General features: G+C 36.9%; 1 protein-coding gene across 4 annotated transcripts in view; it reads left to right on the top strand.

The window, feature by feature from the left end:
* The window catches only part of LOC575472, a 35,126-nt gene extending 13,845 nt beyond the window's left edge, over positions 1 to 21,281 (top strand). For all 4 annotated transcript variants that reach the window (XM_775871.5, XM_003723572.3, XM_003723573.3 and 1 more), the window contains 8 exons: positions 10,237 to 10,428; positions 10,688 to 10,797; positions 11,263 to 11,371; positions 12,843 to 13,217; positions 13,966 to 14,021; positions 15,923 to 16,109; positions 16,520 to 16,687; positions 17,456 to 21,281. In XM_775871.5, coding sequence (XP_780964.3) covers positions 10,237 to 10,428; positions 10,688 to 10,797; positions 11,263 to 11,371; positions 12,843 to 13,217; positions 13,966 to 14,021; positions 15,923 to 16,109; positions 16,520 to 16,687; positions 17,456 to 17,499 — 1,241 coding nt within the window. In that variant the 3' untranslated portion in view covers positions 17,500 to 21,281. The remainder of the gene's footprint in view (positions 1 to 10,236; positions 10,429 to 10,687; positions 10,798 to 11,262; positions 11,372 to 12,842; positions 13,218 to 13,965; positions 14,022 to 15,922; positions 16,110 to 16,519; positions 16,688 to 17,455) is intronic.
* Positions 21,282 to 24,514: the final 3,233 nt, after the last annotated feature.

Genomic DNA, 24,514 nt, shown 5'->3' with positions numbered 1-24,514 from the left:
TTGATGGTTTGACAAATATATTTTTGTATTTATTTGTATTGCTTCTCAAGATTGAAAACTCCGTTCGGAATGTTGATGCATGCAGAAAGTAATTAATCAAAACATACAATAAAATTAGTTACGTATTAAAATCAAATAAGTTATATATTGTATCGATTGTGACACAAACAAAACAATAAATCATTTCTATATTGTCGATAGATTGATACTCAATCACCATTCAACTATATTTTATACTTTCTAAATTAGTTACGTATTAAAAATATATAAGTTACATATTATATAGATTGTGACACAAACAAAACAATAAATCAATTCTAAATTGTCGATAGATTGATACTCAATCACCATTTAACTCTGTTATACTTTCTAACGTTTTACGTTTAATTCAAACCTGTCCGATCATACCAACATTCTACCACGAGTGTTACAAATGTGATAATTAATTCGATCTCGACATTAAACGGTAAACCGCCAAAACATATTTAAAGAGTTGAATACCAAGCTAAACGTCTATCAAATCATAAACGCAGGTTGATTAGAACACAAGTAAATCTATAGAGTATTTGTTACTATAATTTATATCGTGTAAGTCACAAAGATAAAGCGCATTAATAATAGCAGTTTCCGTTTTTGTTTAGTCATGTATCGCGGCTACCGCAATGTAGTGTCTGAAAATTGAAACATTTTAAGCTAAAAATTACTATAATCTTCTATGCCACAATTAAGTCCCTATATGCAATTGACTTAAATGCAATAGGTCCATGCCCTTCGTATGGTAACCGATTACCGTAGACCAAGTTTTAGATTGAGACCTTCACTGTTCAGCGTGCTTTTGTGTTGGCCACTCAAGGGATTTGAGCCCGCCCGGCGTTTCCGCGAAATCGGCTATAAGTATGAGGACACCAGACTTACGCCGGAGTACAGTCATGATTCTGGAATGGCCTTTTCATACTCTATCCTTCGTCTTTTCTCTCTCGTTCTTTTTTATGAATGGCAGCAGTGTTTGGCTTCATTGCAACATGTGCCTCAATGGATGTTTAACACTGCCACTGGGTATCTAATGTGTCACTGTTAGTTTTTAAAAAAAAATGATTTAAATGGAAAAATCGTACACGGGCCAATCCGTTGATACTCCTTGTACACAGTCATGAATTCTAATAACTGAATACATTTCAATATGCTGTGATATTACATTGTCACAATGAAATAGACATCCAGAAAATTGTATGGCTACAGTGAAGCTTGTTTCTGGACAGATCTCTCAAAGGCACCAAAATTGATTTTGAGTTTCAAGGAAAATCCGTCCGTTTGTTAGCACACAGAAGTAAGGACACTTCTATAGAATGATACAGTTGAATAACTTTGCGGTATTTCTTTTCTCTTTTCTTTTTTTGCTTTTAACCATTAGCATTCAATATCAACAATAGCGGTTTTTGTGTAGAAGATTTAGGGAAATTTTCTCCGTGTGTGTTCTGACTCTGAAGTCAGATTTCCAAAAATTGTTCCAATTATTCAGTCCCCTTAGTCGGTCACAAACTCATGTGCCATTGTCACAGACAGAATACAGAATTTGCGATGGTCTGTTGACCGCACAGCACGAATGCCTTTACTGAGTTCTATATAGACGTACACTAATAAGAGAAGTATATAAAACCAATATATGGTATTATTCTTACAGTAACTTTCAAAGGCCTACCGCATATTTTATTGAAAAAAAAGACAGTTTGGTATCCATTATTCCTACGCCAAATAGTGAAATGTATACGAAAAAACGTATCTACTGGATGCAATACCAAATACTGTATTGGGAAGATTCATTTATATTCTTAACTTGAAAGAAATGAGAAAGTTGAATAATAAGATAGATAGAACCGCAGGTCTATTCGAACAATAACATTTTCTTAATTTGGCATTGATATTTTTGTACCGGCCTTGAGTGACGGATGCACCTTGTCTTGAGTCTTAGATAGTCTCAGACCAAACTCAGCAGTTGGTCTCATCAAGATGGTCGAGGGACACTGTTGGTACTGGACCAGGCTCGGTAGTTGGTCCCAAAACATTGGTACACCGCTAGCCCCGCCGCGCGTGGCATGGTTAGTAACTGTTGTCAGTCATATAATGCGGTTAATTATCAAGAAGAGTGTAGCAACAGGAGAGCAAATCAGGCGCTTCTAATCCGTTTCAAATCATCAACCGAGTAATTTTGGAGGCCTCAAGGAAAAGCAAAGATCACCACAAAGTTCCATTTCGAGAAGATTTTTCTTTTTGTTGCAGGAAAAAAAGTATTATGGCATAAATGAACAAAAAAGTACTATGCATGAAAAAAAGGTCATATTAATTCATGGATACATCGAAATCCAATGGTTTTTAACCTCTAATTTTCACTTGGGACTAATTACTTCAAGTTGCTGGTTATAGCCATAATGTATGCACTAATTATTACAAAAGTGTAATGTGTTTATTGCTAGGTCTAAATCTTAAAACGCTACATTTTGATATATTTGGAGTAATTGCAGTTTGTAGCGACTTTGAAAGTGTTAAACAATAAATTGTAGAGATATATTAATGTAAGATCGATATAAAGACAGTGTGTTTAGAGATTGTGTGACCTCGATAACAGTAGGAGCGAAGAGGATATAACAAGAATTAGTTCTTCGATTACTATTTCTGCTATTATAAGACCAGTGTTGTTATTTTACCTGAAGCAGGATGAAATGTATATTGTATACACAAATGATGTTTATATCAATAATGAAGATACAATATGACGTGGGTGTTCGATCTTTGATCTCCGTAGCATTTTCAGTATAATCTCCGTCGGTGATATTTCTTATGGGGATGGTAATGATGTTACACATAATTATTGTGAGACGAAATGGAATTATTTTGAAAACAGGGATTTCAATCATTTGACATTATTTCGTCAGACATCGATCGTGCTCCTCTTCTTTCCTGATATCTCTAATAGGGATGGTAATGATGTTGCAATTATTATTCTGAAACGATAAGGAATTATTTTGAAAACAGGGATTTCAATAATTTGACATTATTTCGTCAGACAACGATCATTTTGAGAGAACTAATTGGTTATGGTGTCGAAATAATTAGTCATTATCCGAGTTGGTCTTTGATCTCCGTAACATTTTCAGTATATATTTTCGTCGCTAAGATCTCCTATGGGGATGGTAATGTATTAGTAATGATGCTGCACGTATTGTGAAACGATAACGAGTTATTTTGAAAACAGGGATTTCAATCATTTGACATTATTTCGTCAGCCGTTGATCATGCTCCGCTTCAGCAGAAAATTATGGTAAACTTGATCATCCATTTTGAGAGAACTAATTGGTTACGGTGTCGAAATAATAAGTCATTATCTGAGTGAATATATTTAAAGGACCTTTCTCCCAGAGTGGCGATACAAAGAAAGTCAATTTAAATTCTTCTCTCCTGCTGTGGTAAAGTTGCGAAAATTGAGAAATAAGGGAAAGGGATACAGGCTTGTTCGAATGATGTACAAGATGTGAACGTAAGTCACATTATGCAATCAATTTATTCTTCGAAAGTAAGAATCAATAATGATTCATTTCTTTGATGTGCCGCATATCAATACATTGCTATGTGGGTTCATTGTTTCAGTGGGGGAAGGGGGCATTGACCGGAGAGGGAGGGGCGATGTAGCTGGAACATTTTGTCAATAAAGAAGAAGAAGTTGTATGCAAGCAGAGATGTACGTGGTGTTTAAAGTATGAACGATTATCAGTAATGAATGAGGCATTGGTTCTGAAGCATAGCATAACAATCCAGTGCGTTGTTCGATTACAATCATTGACACACCGCTGGTAGGGAGGAGGGGGGTCATTCACCATTGTCATTGATGACTCAACGTCTCAAAGACGTTCTTGAAGATCTCGGCCCCCGCGATTGCAACATCAGGGACAAGGAAAAGTTGGATGTTGACGATAATGACAATCAGATGAATTGCAAATGTTTAACAAACAAGGGATGAACATGTATATTATGACAGATGCATGGAAGAGAATGAAAAGTCCCGCATGGAGGCTCTTTTCGTACAGCCTGTACACTCCACATGGTGTAACCTTAGTAGGTCCATGGTGTAACTTGGTTACTACAGTAAAAAAGCACGTGCTATCCGCCCACGCCATTTTCGTCACATGACTGTCGGAAAAATCCCCTTGGGAGCGGAGGACGGAGTTATGGATGAAAGAATTTCAGAACAAAAAAAATGAGAAGAAGTTAACGGAGAATGGGGTCAACAAACTTTACCGTCTTGAAAGTTTGGAGATGCGTGGGCGAGCGTAATTTCGCTGCGGTTGCGCTCCATCACATCGCGGTATTGTCATTACTGTAATTAGATCTTCTGGAAATGGGGAGCATCGAAGTGGGTTACCAAATGTCGCGCTGAGCATACACCACGTGCTGTTGAAATTGAACTTCAAATTTCTTGTCTTTTTTTTCTCTAAGGTGTGGGCCTCGATGAATTTGGGTCCAAGAATTCGAAGCATAAATAATGAGTGGTATTTTAAGATAAGCACGAGCATGACGAGTAACACAGCTTACACATTATGATGGCGGGTATGATGGCATAGTATCTCTGCGCCTCTGGAGGTCGTAACGCCGATTGATGCATGGTCTACATCTACAATTGCCAAAAAGAGATAAAAGGCATCCATTTGCTAAACCTTATAAAAAAGTTATTTATCAATGTATTATTTAGTGCAAGGTATCATAAACAAATTTCTAGTCCGCCATTTCCGTTTCAAAATAATAAGTAGGTTTAAAGACGTGGTAACATCAACATGAGTCACTTTTTCAGATATGATTGGAATTATTGTTTTAGCGAAACGAAATAACGTTTCCATTTTTGTCCCTGACGAATCAGGAAGAAGGCACTTGAAAAATGCAATTACTAGCTTTTCAATCAAATTTACAAAACACCATTCTCAAGCACCTCAAATGAATCAGTGTGGGATCATTGCTATACCACGATAACGGCATTTTTTGTCAATTATAGAAATGTTATCTCGAACCGCTTGAGTATCACGCAGGTCTGTTATTGACACACTGACAGCATTAGTCAAATATTATTTCTGGTTTGTTTTGCATATTAAAAGCTATACACATGGCGGAAAACAAGTTTGTACAAATCTATGACTTTCTATGCGAGTATTTTATTTTACAAAAACTGCCGTAGACGACTATACGTTGGAAATGTCAATGAATGTGATAACTGAGCTTAATTTATTGTACCTTGTTCCCTATCTACAACATTACATTTGTACGATGATGTTTAGACTGTATAAATTCTGGCATCGCAAAGAGCTTATTGACTTAATATCAAAATTGCTTAGATCTATTCATATCTTTATGCTCCAAGAAGAGTTCTAAGAAAGATATATTTGTTTGTTTGTAGAAAATTCATCTGAAAATGGCAACTACGTAGTAGACACCTACACAGAAAGTTCAAAGGGTTTTAATTAGAGGAAAAATTTATTTTGTCTACCGAACCTGTCCACGACCGCATTTACTGTCAAACTGTATTCATCAGCCATTTAAATTTTATTTACACTGAGATCACGTGCCGAATCACCTGACTCGATTTATAGAATATGAAAATGATACAGAAGCTTTGCATGAGTGGGTTGGAGACATGCAGGCCCTCGGAATCTTCAAAATTATGTATCAATATCATAACAAAGCGAAAGAATTAGTAGCAATAATGGAAAAGAAACAGGATATTAGTGAGGAGGCGGCTAAAATAGATTTGTATGAATTCACCAACAATTTGAGACATTTGACTTTCAATTTCTGATTTTGTTTGATCTCACTGAAGAATAATAAAGTTAGGACGGTACAGGATTGTTTAGGGGTATTCATCTGAATATCCCACCCTCCCACTTATACATACCAACCAGCCAACGTTATGCGTCCTTAAACTTATTAACCCCAAATTATCTGAAACGAAGAATTATGGAACAGGTGTTTCGATTCTCTCAATATGACTCAATGTTCATTTCTAATTCAATTTTGGATTTAAATGAATCGAATCGGTATAAATGGATTCAGTGATTCAGATAACTAGTAAGGGGTTCAGCATTAACAAAATTACATACATGATTGGTCAACTAACAGATCAAACGTAGGGAGATTTATACATGCATGTTTGTATGCGTGTGTGTATGTGTGAAACATATAGTATAATGTGAGAAATTGAAGAAGGAAAATAATTTGTGTCACTTTACTCTCATAATATATATAGATACATCATACACAAACCCACACGCACCCTCTACAAATATACATACATACATGTATTCAGATTGGTTTCAGTCGAACTATCATGTTGCAAAATCAGTGCACTGCGAAACCGCGCAATATTTCACCCACTGAATTACGTCGAATTTTTCATAGCATTGAAAAATAAAATATCAAATAGAGAGGGATGTTAAAATCTTTACGATTATTAATTCAAGAAGTCAGGTGCGGTGAGTAAATTAATAAATTTCAAAGGAACTATTACGCGTGTGTAACGACACACATTATACACGTTGAACATAACTAATCGACCTCTACATTCCATTCATACGACTGTGCACTTCTGCGTGGGCGTGTAATCTTTGTCATTGTGACATTGCACGTAGTCTCTGCAAACAAACCCTATTATCAAAATAACGAGGTGCAATCGGATTGTTAAATGCGACCCAATGCCCATTATTTGCTCTTTTTGATTGCACCGGCATTATCTAGAATTTGAGAAATGCTATCATAAATGTTGTCTGCGTAAAGTGTGTCTTTCTTACCTCAAATGCAGACAATTCACACGTTTGCTGAGTGTATACTGGTGTATAATTCACACCACTTTGTATAGGGTTAACGCCCTCCCGTCTTTCAACAGTGAAAAATGTTCCCCGTATTAGCCCATGCACATCGCTTTGGATTACATAATTATTAAAGGCCTATAGAAATTGCTCGCAAAGTATAAGGTGAAGACTATTTCACACCACACACCAGCACGCGCACACGCACCCCACATAATAAGCACACATACATGCGCCATAGCCAGCAGGCCTATACAATTTCAAAATGTTGTATAAAAACCAAAGATCTTATGGTCCGTTGTAACTAATGACCCCCCCCCCCCCCACCACCACCACCCAAGGAAAAAGAAAAGAAAAGAAGAAGAAAGGATTCAACTTGTAAGGATAACCATCAATGGATACGCCACAGATTGTGTTTTAACAGCCAACATCTATCAGGGGCGAAACCGGGATTTTAAGGAGGGGAGGGGGGGGGGGGGGGGGAGGGGTCAGTCCTGAAAATAATCTTATAAGCAATTACAAAAATCACACTGATTATATAATAAGTATGAATATTTTCTGACGCTTTTTAGGGCGGAATTTTGGGAGGGGCCTCATTTTGGGTCTTAAGGGGACAGGGGCCGGTTCCCCCCCCCCCCCCGCCGCCATCAGTGACCTGTATGATGGTTTAACATACTTTACCTTGTTATAAAGCGAACAACGGAGAGTGGAACCACACAAAGTAAAAGAACATCAAAGAGAAAGAAATAAAGAAGTAAAGAAAAGGGCGCGCAGCTGGTATAATTCTCCCAGAGTTTGTGGTTAAGGTAGAAAATAAAACCCTTTCTTCTTTTCACATTCCTTAGCTGCCCCGGTGCTTGTTTAAGCGTTGACAGAAAGAAGAATGGTGGTAGAATAGTCCTGACACAATAATGATTGTGCCATAAACCATTTACTATCGCTGCTGGCATGGAACAAGTAAAAAAAAAAAAATCATAAAAAAGAACAAAGATGAACAAGACAAAGAGTGACAGTTTGAGAAAATTACTTTGTGCAAAACGCAAACCTGTGTTATACACATGACATGTAGACCGTATGATTATACAATGTACACTCTAACATACTATCACTGCATCTATATTATGAATCTGAATTTGAGTCCAAGTCCTAAGTCCAACGACATTGTAGGACAAGAGTGAGAGAATAAAAACAAATCACCAGTTTACAGTTTCCGAAAATAAAGCAGCTGTTACAGGTCACGTGCCTACTTTTCTTTACCGTTTCATTTTCCTTTCTGGTTTGTTTGTTTTGAGAGAGTATAGCTTCTTGCTTGTACATTTTTACCAGTTTTTATTACAAGTTCAACTCACGATCTGTGAAAGGGTTTCGAAATCAAGACTACGTCGTAGAAGTGAAATTGCTCTTGAATGAATGTACAAGTGTGAGTAAAACGGCGCGAATGTAGCGTTTGGAGGGTTGACCCCTCCCCTCCCCAGGGGATGCACGCCTTGGAAATATATTGGAGGATCTTATCTTAACCAAAGTACGCCAATTCTTACGCCCACGAGTATGGTTATGCATAAGTAATTGTTTTGACGGTAATATGTAGATTTACATGACAGGCGACATATGGTTTTCCTGGTAATTTGAAGACGAATGGTTTCGAGAAGAGCTTTCTTTTGTGTCATTTTTGATAAGGGGAGAGAAACAGTGAATTCCCTCAAAGATCTAGAGAGCCTGGATAGAGAATGAACAATAACAGACACACACACACACGCACACGCACGCACACACAAAAATCATGGCAAATGAAAATAAAGTACATGGGGGAATTACATGTATAAGAATATTTGGCATGCTATAGTTCTTAATGTATACAAATCCACATGGGTTTTTTAATGTCATATTTCTTTCTTCGATTACGTAAAGTGTGCAATCTAAGGTTCTTCAAGAGAAATGGGAGGCATATAAAGCAAAAATAGTATAGCCTAGACAAAGAAGTTGTAAATTTCCATTCCATTGCATTTTATAGTTTACCATGTATAATGTTGAATCATCGTTCCACTGCGGTTTATTTTCTTTATTCTGTAGACAATACATTTTTGTGAATGAGATTAAAGTTTGTGTGCCACTGAAACTGCATGTCAACTATAGTGTTACCCTTTTCTAAAAGCATACAATGATTTTTGTGTTGTACTTGGAGAGATAGAACAAGAAGTTTATCATACTATAGGTTTATGTATGAGGCAAGAATACAATCATTATACAAGTATGATAATCGCGCCACGCGTATTTGAGTCATCCACAGTCGTTTAGTTGCTGTCAATCATTCAACACTTGCCATCCCTTATCACCTTGTTAAAGCCATGGCGACTTCAAAAGCGTGCGGGAGCAGCGAAATTCATCATGACCTAAATGTTGGAAATCAACTTAACCCGGGTGACATTTTTCCAAGATTTTCACCGACTGGTGGCCGGCACCGAATGAGGGGCGCAGCTGGGTTCGAGAGCGCGGGGTTGGGATCAAGCGCCCCGCCGCCCAGGACCGGTATGCAGATAACTGGGCGTTGAATCATTCCATTTGAATGAAATATGGTGGGGAATGATTCAAAGTGATGCGATATTTCCAACATCTGGTGAAGGGGTGTACGAGGACAGGGGCGTCGATCAATTTTTAGGATGGAAGGAGGGGGTTAAAACCTATTTATTAGCATCAAACGCTGCAGTGTACAATATTAATGCCATTATTATTATTGGGGGTGGGGGGGGGGGGCAGCTGCAATAATGTACCGTATGAGCATGACCCCACGCATAATGATAGGGGTAATTTATATTTGAGAGGGGGTGGATAAATTATTTTCCGAGAACTCTCTCTCCTTCACATCTTAGTTTTCTGGCCCACAGCCACCCCCTCAATGCTGCCCCAAGGTTGGAGATATATCCTTCTGCATCATCACAATTATGTTCCTTTTTTAAACCTCCGCAATACAAAAACAAACAAACCAACAATAACAATGGAAGAAAATAAACAGCCACCCATTTTTTTCTTCTCTTGAGTAATGTGTGGGATACCTTAATGATAATCTCAGTGGTAGAGCTATGGTATCGTAATCGGATAGTCCCGGTCTCGAAACCAAGTTCATGCGCTAGTCTTTCAGAAAGTACTTAAAGCCTTAGGTTTCTTATCTGCTAACATTATGCCTACTAGATTTCAACAGCATGATGATATAAATCTAAAAAAAAATTATACCACTTACCGGTTGACAAAAGCGTTCACGGAACAAGAGCCAACTACGATGTCATTCAATGTCAACATGCTGAATCAATTTTTATAGCAAGTCAATGATAGCATGCACTGATTGAAATGGAAACATATCCTAATCATGTCCTTTACCTTTCTTTTTTTTTTCCTACAGAGAAATACGACCCCGCCACCGACTGCCCGAAGGCCAACCCGAAGGTATGGAAGGCTAACTTTCGCTGCGCCATCAACTCCCTTCCCGACATCGAAGAGCTGAGAGAGAAAGGGAAGACGAAGGGCAACGACGCTTACAAGGTCTACCGTCTTCACCCGAAGAAGTCGAAGAGACAGAGTCGAGATGCTGAAGGTAAGTTTTGTCTGGTTTCTCTCTTAATACACAACTCTCTTATTCCTCTTGTACTCGTTATCTCCTTTTCTTCGACTTGATCCAACGCTTCACAAAATTACTAGTTTAGCAAAATATTGACTCTTGTAATGAAATTTTAAGTAATCATATGTCATGATATTACTAAAATATGCTACAGGAAATGTTATCTCTAACAACACTTGAGGAAAACTTATCTCCAACATCGTTCAATAATGATTTGTTTTCCTCTTTTAATTAGGTGCAAATAAAGTGATAAAGAGGCAAAGAAGTACATCAAAGACCCGAGGAGGAAACAAAACGGAAAAGAAACAGCGAAAAAGGAACAGCCTAATCATCCCTTCCGCAGAGGTAAGTTTTTTTTCTTTTCTCAATTAATATCAATAAATGAAGGTAATTTTACATAATTGTTGTTTTTGGGTAATATAGTAACAAACATAACAAGTTTAGACCAACATATTTTTGGTTTAAACAACGCTTGGAATACATGTTACTAAAATAATTTCTGTTCATTCCTGCCTTTAATTTTACCCTGAAGAGTTAAAAACAAAAAGAAACTAAAGTAAAATCTTTTGTCTCCTTCAAATGTTATTTTTAAATTTGTGGTATCAATAAACTCTTTAGATATTATCAAGTTGGGACTCAAGTCAGTCAGAAACTTAAATACTAACTGAAAAGGAGTAAGTTAAGTAAAATAATATTTTTGTTTTCGACATGAGTTTTACATGAGATGTATTATGGCTTTTCTCGTCATAATGTCTGCGGTGAACAATTTAATCTCGAATTTCTACATTTCTTGTCATTTTATTCCCAAAGAGTCTTAAAGCAGACCATCCCTCTGTAACCAGACTATCGAACGCCAGCGATGAATTAGCAGTGGACCTTTTGAATAAAAGAATGACTGAAATAAGGGCTTCAAAATCAGGTGAGCACAATCATGACCAGACAACATATTTCATTTGTAGTCAACGATTAAACACGACGCTGGGCCTAAGCTTTTAAAAACAATAATTTAGAACAATGATCCAATTTAATAAACCGAATTTCCCGTATGCATTTCCTTATTATGATTTGAGGTGAGAATAGCCATTAATTAGCAATAATTTGCAACATTGTTCAGTTGCTCTGTACTTTGATATAAGTGAAATGGCCTCGAAGCCAACCTAACGGCAAGGTATATCAATCGTGACGCCTGTTCATCCATAGCGTGTACTTCGGCAGTATTTTTAGTCCATTTCGTGGAAAAAAGGACAAGTACTATGGATTACTTCCTATAAAAAGTAGAATTACTGAACGAATTGGGTCAAATACAGTGCATTACGGATGGATATGACTATCAATATTTCTGAGAATATCTGTTTTTTCCATGGGTCGGATGGTGCCGGGAGAGTACCTAAGGCGCTGATTGTGTTGAGGGAATCCCACTGTGCTAGCTGTTGTATTGCATGGTTTCGTAGGACGTAGGAGTAGGAGTTATTTGAGTTCTGGGGGCGTTTCACAAAGATCCTAAGTCGAACTTAACTCTAAGTTGGACTTAAACATTATGTAGAGCCATTTGTAGCCTTAAAATAAATAATAAGAATTTGCAGGCCCTCTCTTATTGAAAATCCAATGTACTTGCACATAGGGTACACCCATGTGGCATTAAAGTTTGCGCCAAATTTTTCAGCCATCCCTCGTCATAGTTCGAATATGTAGCAATCTGAAGAGCAAATCTTTTTCTTCTAAACCTACGTAAATATAATGAAAAAGCTAAAAATTGTTAGTATTTTTCGTCTTCATCGTCCAAAACCGGACCTTGTCTGTAACTGCTAGGTCGGACCATTGGTATAGGACGGGCGGACGTTTACAAGTGCGTAGTCCGAGAATGTAGGAAACGATTGGTTATTTCCCTCGGGGTAGTCCGAGGCGTCATTTTCATGGAAACTCTTCAGACCTTACAGTTCCTCGAAATTGTTAGGTTTTTAGCCATTTTTGGCGTCCTTCCTATGTTAATCATAGTTCTCCTTAGTAATAGTTTCCCTGAGTATTCGTTCGTGGTTTTTTCTCATTCTTCATCATTCATACTCCCAATTCGCTACCCTACCTCTCTCTATCAAATCAAATTGACATGTAATTCTTATGCGTATCATATTTGTTTCGTGACGAATTGTGAAGACCTTGTAATTTCATTTCTGTAAAGTGGTTTTAAACATCGTCAACAGACGCTGGAATTACCAGTGTACTCAGAATACACATCAGTAATTCAAGTCCATAGTATTCAACCAGTTTGAGAAGAGCATGAATCATGTGTAAGAAAACCTTTAAAATCAAAAGATACACATATCGGTGAAAATATACGGCAGCATTTTAATAACATAAACATTTTCCTTCCGTATCTTTTTTTTTTTTTTTAGATCGAATGAGCCTCAACGTCAAGTGCGTTTTCAACCCGCCAAACGGTTTATCATCGACAGTCTCTTCCCATGCGCTGCTGTCACCGATGTCGCCCCCATCCACCCTCCAGTCGCCGACGACCCCGTACTCGATGCCCACCAACGGCCACCACTTCGCTTCACCGAATGCCTACTCGTCTACCATGACACACAGCACGTGCGTTTCGCCGTGCAGCACGGTAGCGTCGACGCCGGCCAGCACGCCGCAGTCGCCGCCGCCGCCGTACCAAGTGGTCATGAATAATAGACAGGAGATGCAATACCGGTTAGGGTTTAACATGGAGGCAAGATTTGAGATGAGTCATCAAAATCAAATGGGCTACGAAAGCTATCACGGTAAGTTAAAAATGAAGTTAAGGATATGGGAATTAAATCTACATAATCGGAAGCTCAAATAATTTTCATGTTTAAGAAAAAGAGGAGTAGAAGAAACTTCAACTTATTTTGAAACTCTTTTGATTCAATTTTGTTTACAACCACATATGTTTCGGTTTAGAATGCATTTAAAACAAACCTATTAGGTTTTTTTGTTTTCAAAAGCTATGTGACTGTTACTTGAACCATTATCTGGATAAACAACAGCTAGCTAAGCACTTTTGTTTCATCAATTAATTGCTTCGTCATAAATTAATCAGAACACTGGCTTTGTTAATGCTTCTACACATTGTTATGATTTGAGCGGTTAAGAGTTTAAATGCATCACCGAAATTTCCGCCACTTTGACCGTGATCCGGCCTAGACAAACAATTGCGGAGGAAATCCTTTCGCTGCTCCCTCGAATAAATAGCCTGCGTGAAATAAAACAGGTGGGCTAACGTTGAGGCCTGTGCAATGGATTCAGCTAACAAATACATTTAGGAATAACATGGTATTGAAGCATTGAGCTACTGCGGAAGCCGCAGCGGTGTTCGCAGTTTCCCAATTCCACTTGAAGAGTCATATTTTCCCACGAGCTCAAGTTTACAGCTTAATTTCCTCCCGAATTGTTTATTTATTGCCTACTTTTATCCCTCTCTGTTTAATTCTCATCCGTTCGTTCTTATTAATTATTTATGTCTTTGTTTCTATACCCCTCGTCTTTCAGATGATCTAAGTGACAGCGATTCGTGCGGAAGGATGTCGGAGGAAGAAGTAGCAAATGTAAGAAAACAACTCAACTCATATTTTTAAATGTCATTAAACACACATAAACTGCTTGAGGAATGTCGTTAGTATAGGTTTTGATCCATTAACAAAAAAAACTATCAACGATATGATATGATTAAAAATTGGGTGGCCTTGATAGAAAGGTTTTACTGTATTTACTTTAATTCTTATCACATGAAGAATGTTTCTTATTTTCTGTTATTTCTATCATGTTAAGTTATGTAAGAGAACTATTGAGTCAAAGAATGGTCTATTCTAACATCGTAAATTTAAACATCGTCGGCTACTTGCGTGATTACTAAGTAAATGGATGCATATAATAACCCTGGTTTATTTGCATAAGAAGTTTTAAAACCAACTATATCCTACTGACAGAAAGGGTCGTTATAAACATTGGAAGATTATGTTAACTTCCTTCTCTCGTATATCATTAACATAATGACACTTTAATCACAATTAATGAACGGATCATAAATATTGTTTGAATCGTTCACCTCCGGCCGCCTAAAAACAACTTTTGAGTTTCCGTCTCTACTTTTTTCCAGCCCCTGTTGTTCTCTTGATTACCTTTAATTAATTACAATTAGTAGTCCATACTTCCTGTCCCGACAACACCTTCATACAGGTGCTTAAATCATGAGAAATTTATCCAAAATCATTCCAATATCAGGTTGTTTTACTAAAAGCGTACCCCAGCGCCGACTTCCGAAAGAATATAGACTTTAGCACGGAGTTGTGAGTTAATTATCCAAGTGATTAGTTTACAATGTCAGGTGAACAAAATAAACCAATTTTTGGAGTTAATGAGGGGATCGCGTGAGAGAGTCTTGAGAGCCGGTGAAAAAGTCGATTTTGATTTGTTTTGGTTAGCGAGAGTCCTGTTTTGATAGTACTTGTGTTCTGGTCTTTAGGTGGGAAAAGTGGAGAGCATTCAACCGCATATTTGTTTATGTTGGTGGTGATAGGTAGGCAAAAAAAGTGATTGCCTCAACAAAATTGAACTAACTGAAGCACTTTAAATCCCCATTGACTTCAATCAGGTCTAGTTAACCAAAACAAACACGGTGCCCCTCTTGGTACCGATCCCTCTTAAATTACTGCACTCATGCAATAAAGGCAAAAACAAAACCTCACAATCCAAATTCTGGGGCGCCCATAATTATGACACTTTGAATTGGAGGTGCGAATCCAAAATTACCGACGAGCGATGCCGGCAAATTTGTAATTACAAAAACACAATACCTCCAAATTTGCCGATAAATGCATGCCTCTAAACCACTTCTTGAGACACTCGCTGTCCACATAAAAAGTTAGTTAACAATTAAAAATATTAAAATACAATAATGTCCGCTTAGAGCTAGATGGGCGTTAACTCCATTAAAAGTAAATGGACGGTATTCTGATAGCAAATTTAATTCAACCCCAGACTACAGTTGACCTGACTCGGTAACATTGCCTCAGATTCTGAAACAAAATCCTGGATTTAGCTCATGCTGCAATCATATAATTATAAACATTTAGGAATCCCATGACTATTACAAGCCAGTCGCCTGTCTGATATCAAGATATTTATAATTGGAAATCGAAATTTCATTTTCGTTTTCCTAACGGTTTTTATAACACTACAGTCTATTGAAGAAAATTATTATGGCAAAACCGGTCACTCAAAGATTTATACTTTTTTGAGGCACTTCATGATCATTTCGAAGCGCAATATTTTTGAGGCTTCAATATTACACCATATCACAGACACTAATAACACGTAGGGCCATGTATCTCAGATTTAACATTGTTAAACGATGCCTTTAAAGCCCTTCGGGTTCTCAGCAGACCCCAAACAGGAACATTGAATTTACCCTTTCTCCATTTTTGTCCTCTTTTGTCTCTCTTTTCAGCTGGTGATGGAGCTGAAAGACCAGAGTCCTGGGCACAGCTCCCGGAGCATGTCCCCGCTGGACGGGAACAACAACCTGGACGCCACCATGGATTACAGCTCCTGCTGGAGCAACCAGAGGCAGCATCAAGACGAGAAGGCATTCTTCGGGGGGAACAACTACCAGACAATGGCCATGACAAATAACAGTAAGTCTTCTCCTCAAACTGACAGATTAACAAAAAGACAAAATTGTTCATCAAATTATCTTGTTCAGATGAATTTTGAAAGTATCAGTATTTGAAAGTATCTCCTATCTTTGTCATGTAAAGTACTGTCTTGCCCCGTTCTTGTCTCTGTTGGCATCTCCTTTTCCCCTATTTTGTAGTTCCTTTTGTAGTTCATTTAAGCATTGCTTTTTAGTGGACCCCTTTGTTTCCAATATGTATTCCTAAATTGTTGTAAATGTTTATAATTGATTTGTAATGTTTTGTTGGAAACATAAATAAATTGATATTGAATTGAATGATGAACTAAAGTTGAACAACGTTATGGTCCAGTAAAACCAACAATTTCTTCTTATCTGACATATAATTTTTACATTTTCATCTTTCTCTAGGAGTGATGGCTGGGGATGTGAATGGTTACGAACAAACCCCTATGATGACCCACATCAAAGTCGAACCCGAGACCCACCATTCCATGCAGGCTGCGCCCCAGCACCAAAACCACATGCTCAATGGCTTTGCTCAACAAACTTCTATCTGTCTCAATGCACAACATCAAGGTAAATATAAGTAGTTTTGATCGTTTTTCAGTCCTCGCGATAAGGACATATCAAAATTATGTGATCCAAACGTTCCCCTCTTAAATGTCTTTTTACTGCATGATGGTCGCAAAGACTTTAAAAAAAAGATCTCATTTAAATTCTCTATTGCATTTCCCATAGAAATCAAGTTCGGTTTGCTTTATAACTTATTGTAATGTTCGCACGTTTCTAAAGTCGGTGGACGGGCTTATTAAATTGCCTGAGGTTAATATTTAGAAAGCCTTTGCGATCTGGTTCAGCTTACAAATCAAAGGTCGCAATAAACTTATAAGAAGGAAGTAAATTGAGTTCTAATTCGTCTTTTGAATCTGGACAAGTTCCCCAAAAGTTGCATACTTGAAATCAAGTGTTTATTTATGAACAAATCAACAATGTTTTTATTAAATAGCTTTTGCCTAGTATTTGACTGGTCTTTTTTTCTTCAGTGAAAGTGCATTTTTGTTAGAATCTATCGATTACAAAACAGACTAGATCACGAAAAGATAACCTTGGATATAATGATACAAGGAAGGAAAACCCACTAATGCTACAAGGAAGGAAAAAACACTACTGTTCCAAGTTCTCATTAACGATAATGACAAAGAGACCAATTGATTAGAAACTGAAAGAAATGGAAATATTAGATTCTCGTCACCCATAGAAATTGTAATCAAAATACTGATCATACTGGCAAATCATCTCTAATCCCGATTTGTTTTTCTTCAATTCATTTGTTTTACATCACAGGTGCATATGCCGACCCAACCAACTATCTCCTTCATCAACTCTGAGTCCTTATAAACTTGAAATTGAACTCGGGATGAAGTGTTTTTAAGTGCAAGCCGTCACGCTACCACCTAGTTTGAACCAGTCGAGGGTGGTTTAAACCAGATCGAACTGGAATTACGGCGGATCGTCGCATTGAATTTGAGCTCGATCGAAGCAAGACATCTTTGGAGGAAGGCGTTGGAAAGCAAAATAATTACAACGTCTCACAATCTTGTCCCGCTTGTGCATATTTTCCAAGATGTGGCTGCAAAGAAACATGATGACAGCGACGATGGATGTGTGATTTTTTAACTCCGAAACTTTTTTTCAAGTGGCGACGAGATTCGCAAAAATGAAAGTGTAGTTGGATTTCATATGCGTCAAACAAAAACTATTTAGAGTGTTCTTCCGTACTTTTCAAAACCTGTGAGTGCTTTAACATCGACACTATCTAACAGCTTTTTGAAGTGGGAAGAAAAAATGTTTGAATGCAAGGCAAGGAGCGACATCGTCTTCAGTTTCGGCGGATACTTCTCGAAAGGTTTGATGTGAAAAACAATTCCTACTTCCTCTGTGTGAATTCACGATTGAACTTCCGACGAAAGCAACATTATGCCTTAATCCGTATTATTATAGATTGCCGTGGATTTTTACAAGTTTGTGCACAATGTGCCTCCTTTTCTAATCTGTGATTGAAAAAAGAAACCTAGTCAAAATCTCGTTGACATTAAAAGTACTTCCGTGATAAATGTCTTCCATTATTATCACACTAATTGAAGAACACTTTTTTTATTCATCATACTTCCAACATGTTATTTTTCGTCATGAGTCTCGGTTTTGTTATGACATTTGATCGTTTCTTGACTGAAATTTGATCTTGTACGACGCGTTCAGTTTCTCTACTATAGGTCGAGGATGAAGGATTAGTGCATGATCATAGTGCACTTTCTTGATGATACAAACGGATACGGAACTGTTTTTAATTAGTACACTTGAAAGTATAGTGCATGAACTGAAATAACCTTAATTACACATCCACGTACATTATGCTATCCCTTTTAATAGTCTCGTGATTTTCACAAATTATTTTTTGTTGTAGAAAAAAAATTGATTGGTCATGATTATCACAATGCTCTTAGAATCAAATTCATTTTAAGTGTGTCTGTTTCTTCTCTGCAGAATTAATTGCGCAGTAGTACGAGTACTTACAAGGCATGTAGATTATCTTGTAGAGTAGATTAGAGTCTTCGATTGCATTCCCTTCTAAAGAAACGAATAGCTATGGTTTAGTGATGTTGTTATTTTGAGGAAATATATTCATTCAATGATTTGTAATTGATTATGATATATGCAAAACTGTTCAAAGCCACCGATTGCAGAGTATAGTAGCAGAGTGTTTCGTTTGTTGTGGAACAGAAGGGTGTTAAACCTGTGGAAAATGTTAGGAGTTAATGCCCTTCTGCTCTGATCAGACAGTTGTTTCTAAGATGAACATGGCTCGTCTTTATTTCTGCGAGACTCGATGTATTATTATGTAATATCATGCAAAATGATTTTTTGAAAATGTTGTTATTGTGGTGGTTTATTCGATTGATAAGCTCATCTCAAATTGAAATTAGATTTCAATTTAAAAAGTTCGTAAAAGATTACATCGTAAATCGTCAACTGAGCGCCAGAAGGGAATTAACTCATAATTTTACACAGAGTTAACGCCCTTCTGGCTCTCGACAGACTGTTCGTTATTTTTGACATCTCATGTGTATGTTGTACTTATGGCCATGTTTGACATGGGCTGTTATAAATATATATATTGTACATATAGTATTATAGATGTTTTTTAGCGTCATCGTTTTGTTTGTATATATATTCTCCATTGTTGTTCGCTCTCATTTGTTTTGATTAGTCATCGACTGTAAACAGTTTGGGCATTCGATACATATAAGGAAGAGTCACTTCGTAATTATTCTGCTTCCGTTTCTCGTTCTCCGTCATTCCTCCCACTCTCTCTCCTCCTTCATCCCTCCTCCTTCATCCCTCCTCCTATTTGAAGCCCTCTCCATAACTCGTATATTCAGCAAAGTGATGCCCATCGTATCATTTATAAATCAACTTGCTGGACATGAATGCTTTGCTCTATGTGATATAGCAATTAAATACATGTATCAGCTAAAATTAGGTGCATGATTATTAGTTTCGTTGAAATAATGACACTCGGTTGGCGCCACTTTCCACTCAATATACTTCAATGTATTGTACTTAATCATCATCATCACCACGCGTGTGACATGTATTTAAGGGAGTGGGCCGGCGAGAAGAGGAGGAAATAATTTATGTTTTGTGCGCATCGAAAGCATGACATCCGCGTCTAATTTCGGAACGATCTATAAAAGAATACCTGTGAAATAAACATTAAACAGGGATTGTATTAAATGTCCTATTCTGGATTCGAAACAGATACCAAATGGATGATGAAAGAATGATATTAAACCAAGTTTTCCGGTCAACGCCCAATAAGCTATCCTTCAAATTTGAAGGCGTAGGAGTAGCGATTTATTGAGTAAGAAGTGGCTCGTTAAACGTCAGAACTTTAAATCGTCAGTTAGAGTTAAAGGACACATAATGTCTTCATTCGATCAGACTTCGTGACAGTTTATTTATGACTCGTCTATGGTCATTATATTATCCCGCCAACCCCGTGTGCGGTGGTCACAAAAGGAGTTCGCGAAGAAATAATGTCACACTATATAGTCCCACATATTCATTTTCGAGCCGTTATCGTCTGGGACTTTTTCCAATAACATGCATGTGCTCTTTTTACCACAATGCATATTATCCAACGTATATTCTAGTTACGGAATATCACCGATTCCTTTAAATCTATGCACTATTTCCTTTAAAAGTAACAGCTTCACCAATAGTTACATTATTTTGTAAATCAATATTCTTCTACTGCCAGTTGCCCTCTCGTGTGCTTTAACGACTGATTATAATTATAGACGAGTGTACTTCTGTTGTCTCTCTGTTCTTTTGTAAAGATCTAATTAATTTTGATTGCTTTCTTCCGAATTATAAATAGAATGGGGAATACAAATTTAAGATTGGCCATACAGTGTGTGGTACGCGTTTTAAGTAACCTTTAAAAGGTCTTTATAACTTATTTTCATTTTACTTCGTATACAATGCGTATTAATTAATGGTGATGGCAGCTTAGCTGGAATAGGGAGCATTTATTGTGAACCAAAATGACACGGCTTTTTTTCATGCAAAAAACTTTGGTTGTAAATCGTCATTTTTAGTAATTTCAATGCACGCTTCAATTCATAAAAAGATTCAACTTGATCTCAAATGTATGAATTATTACATTTCTACTTAATAATGTTATACATGTACTTAGTAATGTATTACTATCAAATTTTGTGCTGTAATTGCGAATAACTTGAATGCTTATTGAATGATGTAGTGATGTTTAATTCTGGATAGTATTGCAAAATGAATTGAATTTGCATCGAAATCTTTTAAAGATACTTTACCTTCATGGATCTGCTTTGAAATTTGGAAATGTATGTTGCCGTACATGTACATGCAGGTATTATGAAGATGTTAGTGTTGTATCGCTTTTGTTTTGTACTGTGTATAATTGTTTCTTTGTTTTGTACTGTCTATGATTGTTTCTCTGTTCGCATCTGTAAGTTTGCAGTACTTCCCTAATGTACTTTCTGAGGTACTTTTTTTCTAAGGATACAATGTGTGTATTACTTACTTTTAAAACTAGATTTTGTGATAAACTTTTTGATACCTTTGCAAATACGGCTGAATTTTGTTTCATTTTTATTCGACTTTTTCATGAGCGTGACAAACACAATGAACAATAGTGCATAAGGAAAATCTAGTGAATGGAGCTATGTCAGAAACAGATAGTGAGAGAGAGAGAGAGAGAGAGAGAGAGAGAGAGAGAGAGAGAGAGAGAGAGAGAGAGGGAGAGAGAGAGAGAGAGAGAGAGAGAGAGAGAGAGAGAGAGCAAAGAGAGAGTTGATAACTACTCCCAATTCATTTTGTTATAGTTCAATTTTTTATATCATTTCACATTTTATAACATTTACAAACAACAACAACAAGAGAGAGGAGGGGAGAATTGGAGAGAGAGAGAGAGGGGGGAGGGGAACCGCTGGCGAGTGGCGTGAAAATGGAAGAGAGTGTGTGTGTGTGAGAGAGAGAGAGAGAGAGAGAGAGAGAGAAAGAAAGAGAAGAGGTGGGGGAGAAGAGGTGGGGGAGGAGAGAGAAAGGGAAAGGGTAGGCGAAGAGACAGAGAGAGAGAGAGAGAGAGAGAGAGAGAGAGAGAAGAGGTGGGGGAGGAGAGAGAATGAGAAGGGGAAGGGGAACAGAAAGAGAGAGATAGAGAGAGAGGGGGATTGTAGAGGAGAAGAGAGTAAATGGGAGAGAGAGAGAGAGAGATGATGCAGCAACGATGACTGATATGTGATAATGATGGTGATAACAGAAGGGGGAAAAAGGAGAGAAAAAAAAGAACGGAAACTACATTGGAAATAGTACAGAAAGCAAAGAGACAAATATTGAAATGAAACACTGATAATCGCATGTGACTACAGCTGGCGTTTTTGCAATTTTTAAGCCAACAACTTTCTTAGGGGCATTTCGGAAATGCTTTTGGGGAAGGCCTAAATAACCTAGAAATGTTGCCTTTAAAAGCATTTACATGTATTTCATGCGATGTTTTTTCAAATGGTTATTTTGATGGACCCAAAACAATATGAATAGATATAGACACGAAAATGGGGCATAAGGAAGGTGTTAATTCTTAACATTATTTAAAGGTAAAGACCAGTATTGGAAACGCCCAAATTTCAAAAATGAAATGGAAGCTCTCATTACCAATCATGTGAAAGAATATGTTTTGACTAATACATGATGATGAAAAATTTGCCGGGAAACTGCCTACTAATTCATATATTTGGTAAATTTGTTTCTCTCATGGTCTGTGAGAGATATAGGGTAGTCCCATATACATCTTTCTGTGTATAGTGCTTGTAACTTTACGAAGAATGGGCCAAATTTCTTATCATTTTGATGATTCCAGAACCTTGCAGATGCTAGATGCTAGATGATCAACCTTTTCTGATCGATTCCACAACGTTTCTTTCACAATGCATTCGCATGACCATAACTGGTCTTTACCTTTAACTAATTTCCTAGCTTCTTAGCTTCCTAAACATGATCAATGTATCATCACTTGGAGCACCCTCTTTTGGCTCGATTAGTCAATAAGACGACAATTAAAACAAACAATTTACCGTGATTAAGTATACTTAATTATTATCTAATAACTCAGCTACTCCTTTTCTACTTCCCTTTCAAGCCTAATTTGGAATAGAAACATTTTTTCCTGTTCCATCGTAATAATCCCATTATTATCATGAGGAAATATTTTGTTTATGTTTTACGCCGTTTCTAATTAATTAAGTTTGATGCACTTTTTATTGTAAGATCATTTGCAATTCAGCTATCGAGCTGCGATGATGACTATAGAATAAATACCATTATATAAAAGTCAATAAAATATTACCAGCACTGCATATTAGGAAATAGTGTGATGACTTTTAGTCCCCCTCATTCAATGTTTTCCCCTTCCTCATCCATCCATCACCCTTACCATACCTTTCAAAACATGACCAATGCATCTTAACTTGGGAAACTCTCTTTTGATGCGATTACGCATACCACAATTAAAACAAACGTCAATCACACAATTACCCTGTAGCACTGCTTATTAGGAAATGGTGTGATCAATTTTACTCCTACGCATTATGAATGTTAATTTTCTTCCTCATCCTTCACCCTATAAAGTAACCCTACCTTCCACAACATGGTCAATGCATCATAACTTGGGAAACTCTCTTTTAGTGCGATTACGCATACCAACAATTAAAACAAACTTCTATCACACAATTACCCTGCTGCACGACATATTAGGAAATGGTGTGATTACTTTAACTCCCACTCATTCTGGATGTTGTTTTCTTTTCTTCCTCATCATAATCAGATCACAATCAGTTTTCAAGATATGAAATATAACTTCCTAATAAGGGAGCAGGTGGATAGTAAAATGTGGCATCATGCCAGCCACATTTATTTTGTAAATAATCTTGCGTGCAACTACGGTTCTATTCTAAATGTTTAATTTTAATTAATTCATTTTGTTTCAAATGTTTATTTGTAAATCGGAAGACGCTAGACAGGCACGTACCTACTCCCATCCTTCATATATATAGTAATTAAAAAACTTTTCTCCTCCTTATTTTGTTTTTATTTATATCCAAATTTGCATTTTTATATTTTGTAACGTGATATGCAGTTATTGTTGGTTGTATAATGAATTGTTCAATTTTGTCGTATTCACAAGTTTTTGGAATGTATATAGTTTGTTCTTATTTTAAAGGGCCCAAACGAAAACCAATGCATATGCTGATTGGGCTACCATTTTTTAAAATATGTGAAATAAATAAAACAAAAAACCCTGCAGGATAACAACATTTTGTATGAATTATCAAAACTGAAATTTGGACATCAGTAATCGTCTTGTAGAATGATAATAATAGTAATTTGGTTTCTAATATGAAAGAGAGAAAATGCACAGTACTATCTTTTTGCAAAGCTTGTGCTGAACTCTGGAACAAACTACCTTTACATATCAAAAACTTTCACTCTAGTCCAGTAGACGGTACCATATGCCATGTACATGACCTGGAAAAGCTGATAAGTACAAGTTTTTTTTTGTTGATTTGTGTTCTAGATGGGTATTGAAGTAAATTCAGCTTGGTTGCCAGCTTGGCAACCTTGGGGAACTTTTTTAATAGCCATATTAGCATAATCATCTAATTAGCATATGTGCAATATGTAATAATGTTGCTTATCTCAATCCAGGAAGCCTGAAAACATGGATAATATGACTTTTAAAGGGTTTTATATGACAAGGAATTCATTTATGACATCAATTTTTATCTCTAAGTAATACAATTGTCT

The sequence above is a fragment of the Strongylocentrotus purpuratus genome, unplaced genomic scaffold, assembly GCF_000002235.5.
Source record: "Strongylocentrotus purpuratus isolate Spur 01 unplaced genomic scaffold, Spur_5.0 spur5_scaffold_10, whole genome shotgun sequence".
Taxonomy (NCBI): domain Eukaryota; kingdom Metazoa; phylum Echinodermata; class Echinoidea; order Camarodonta; family Strongylocentrotidae; genus Strongylocentrotus; species Strongylocentrotus purpuratus.
The sequence above is the reverse complement of the archived record's forward strand: the minus strand, read 5'-3'. Positions and strand labels throughout refer to the sequence as shown.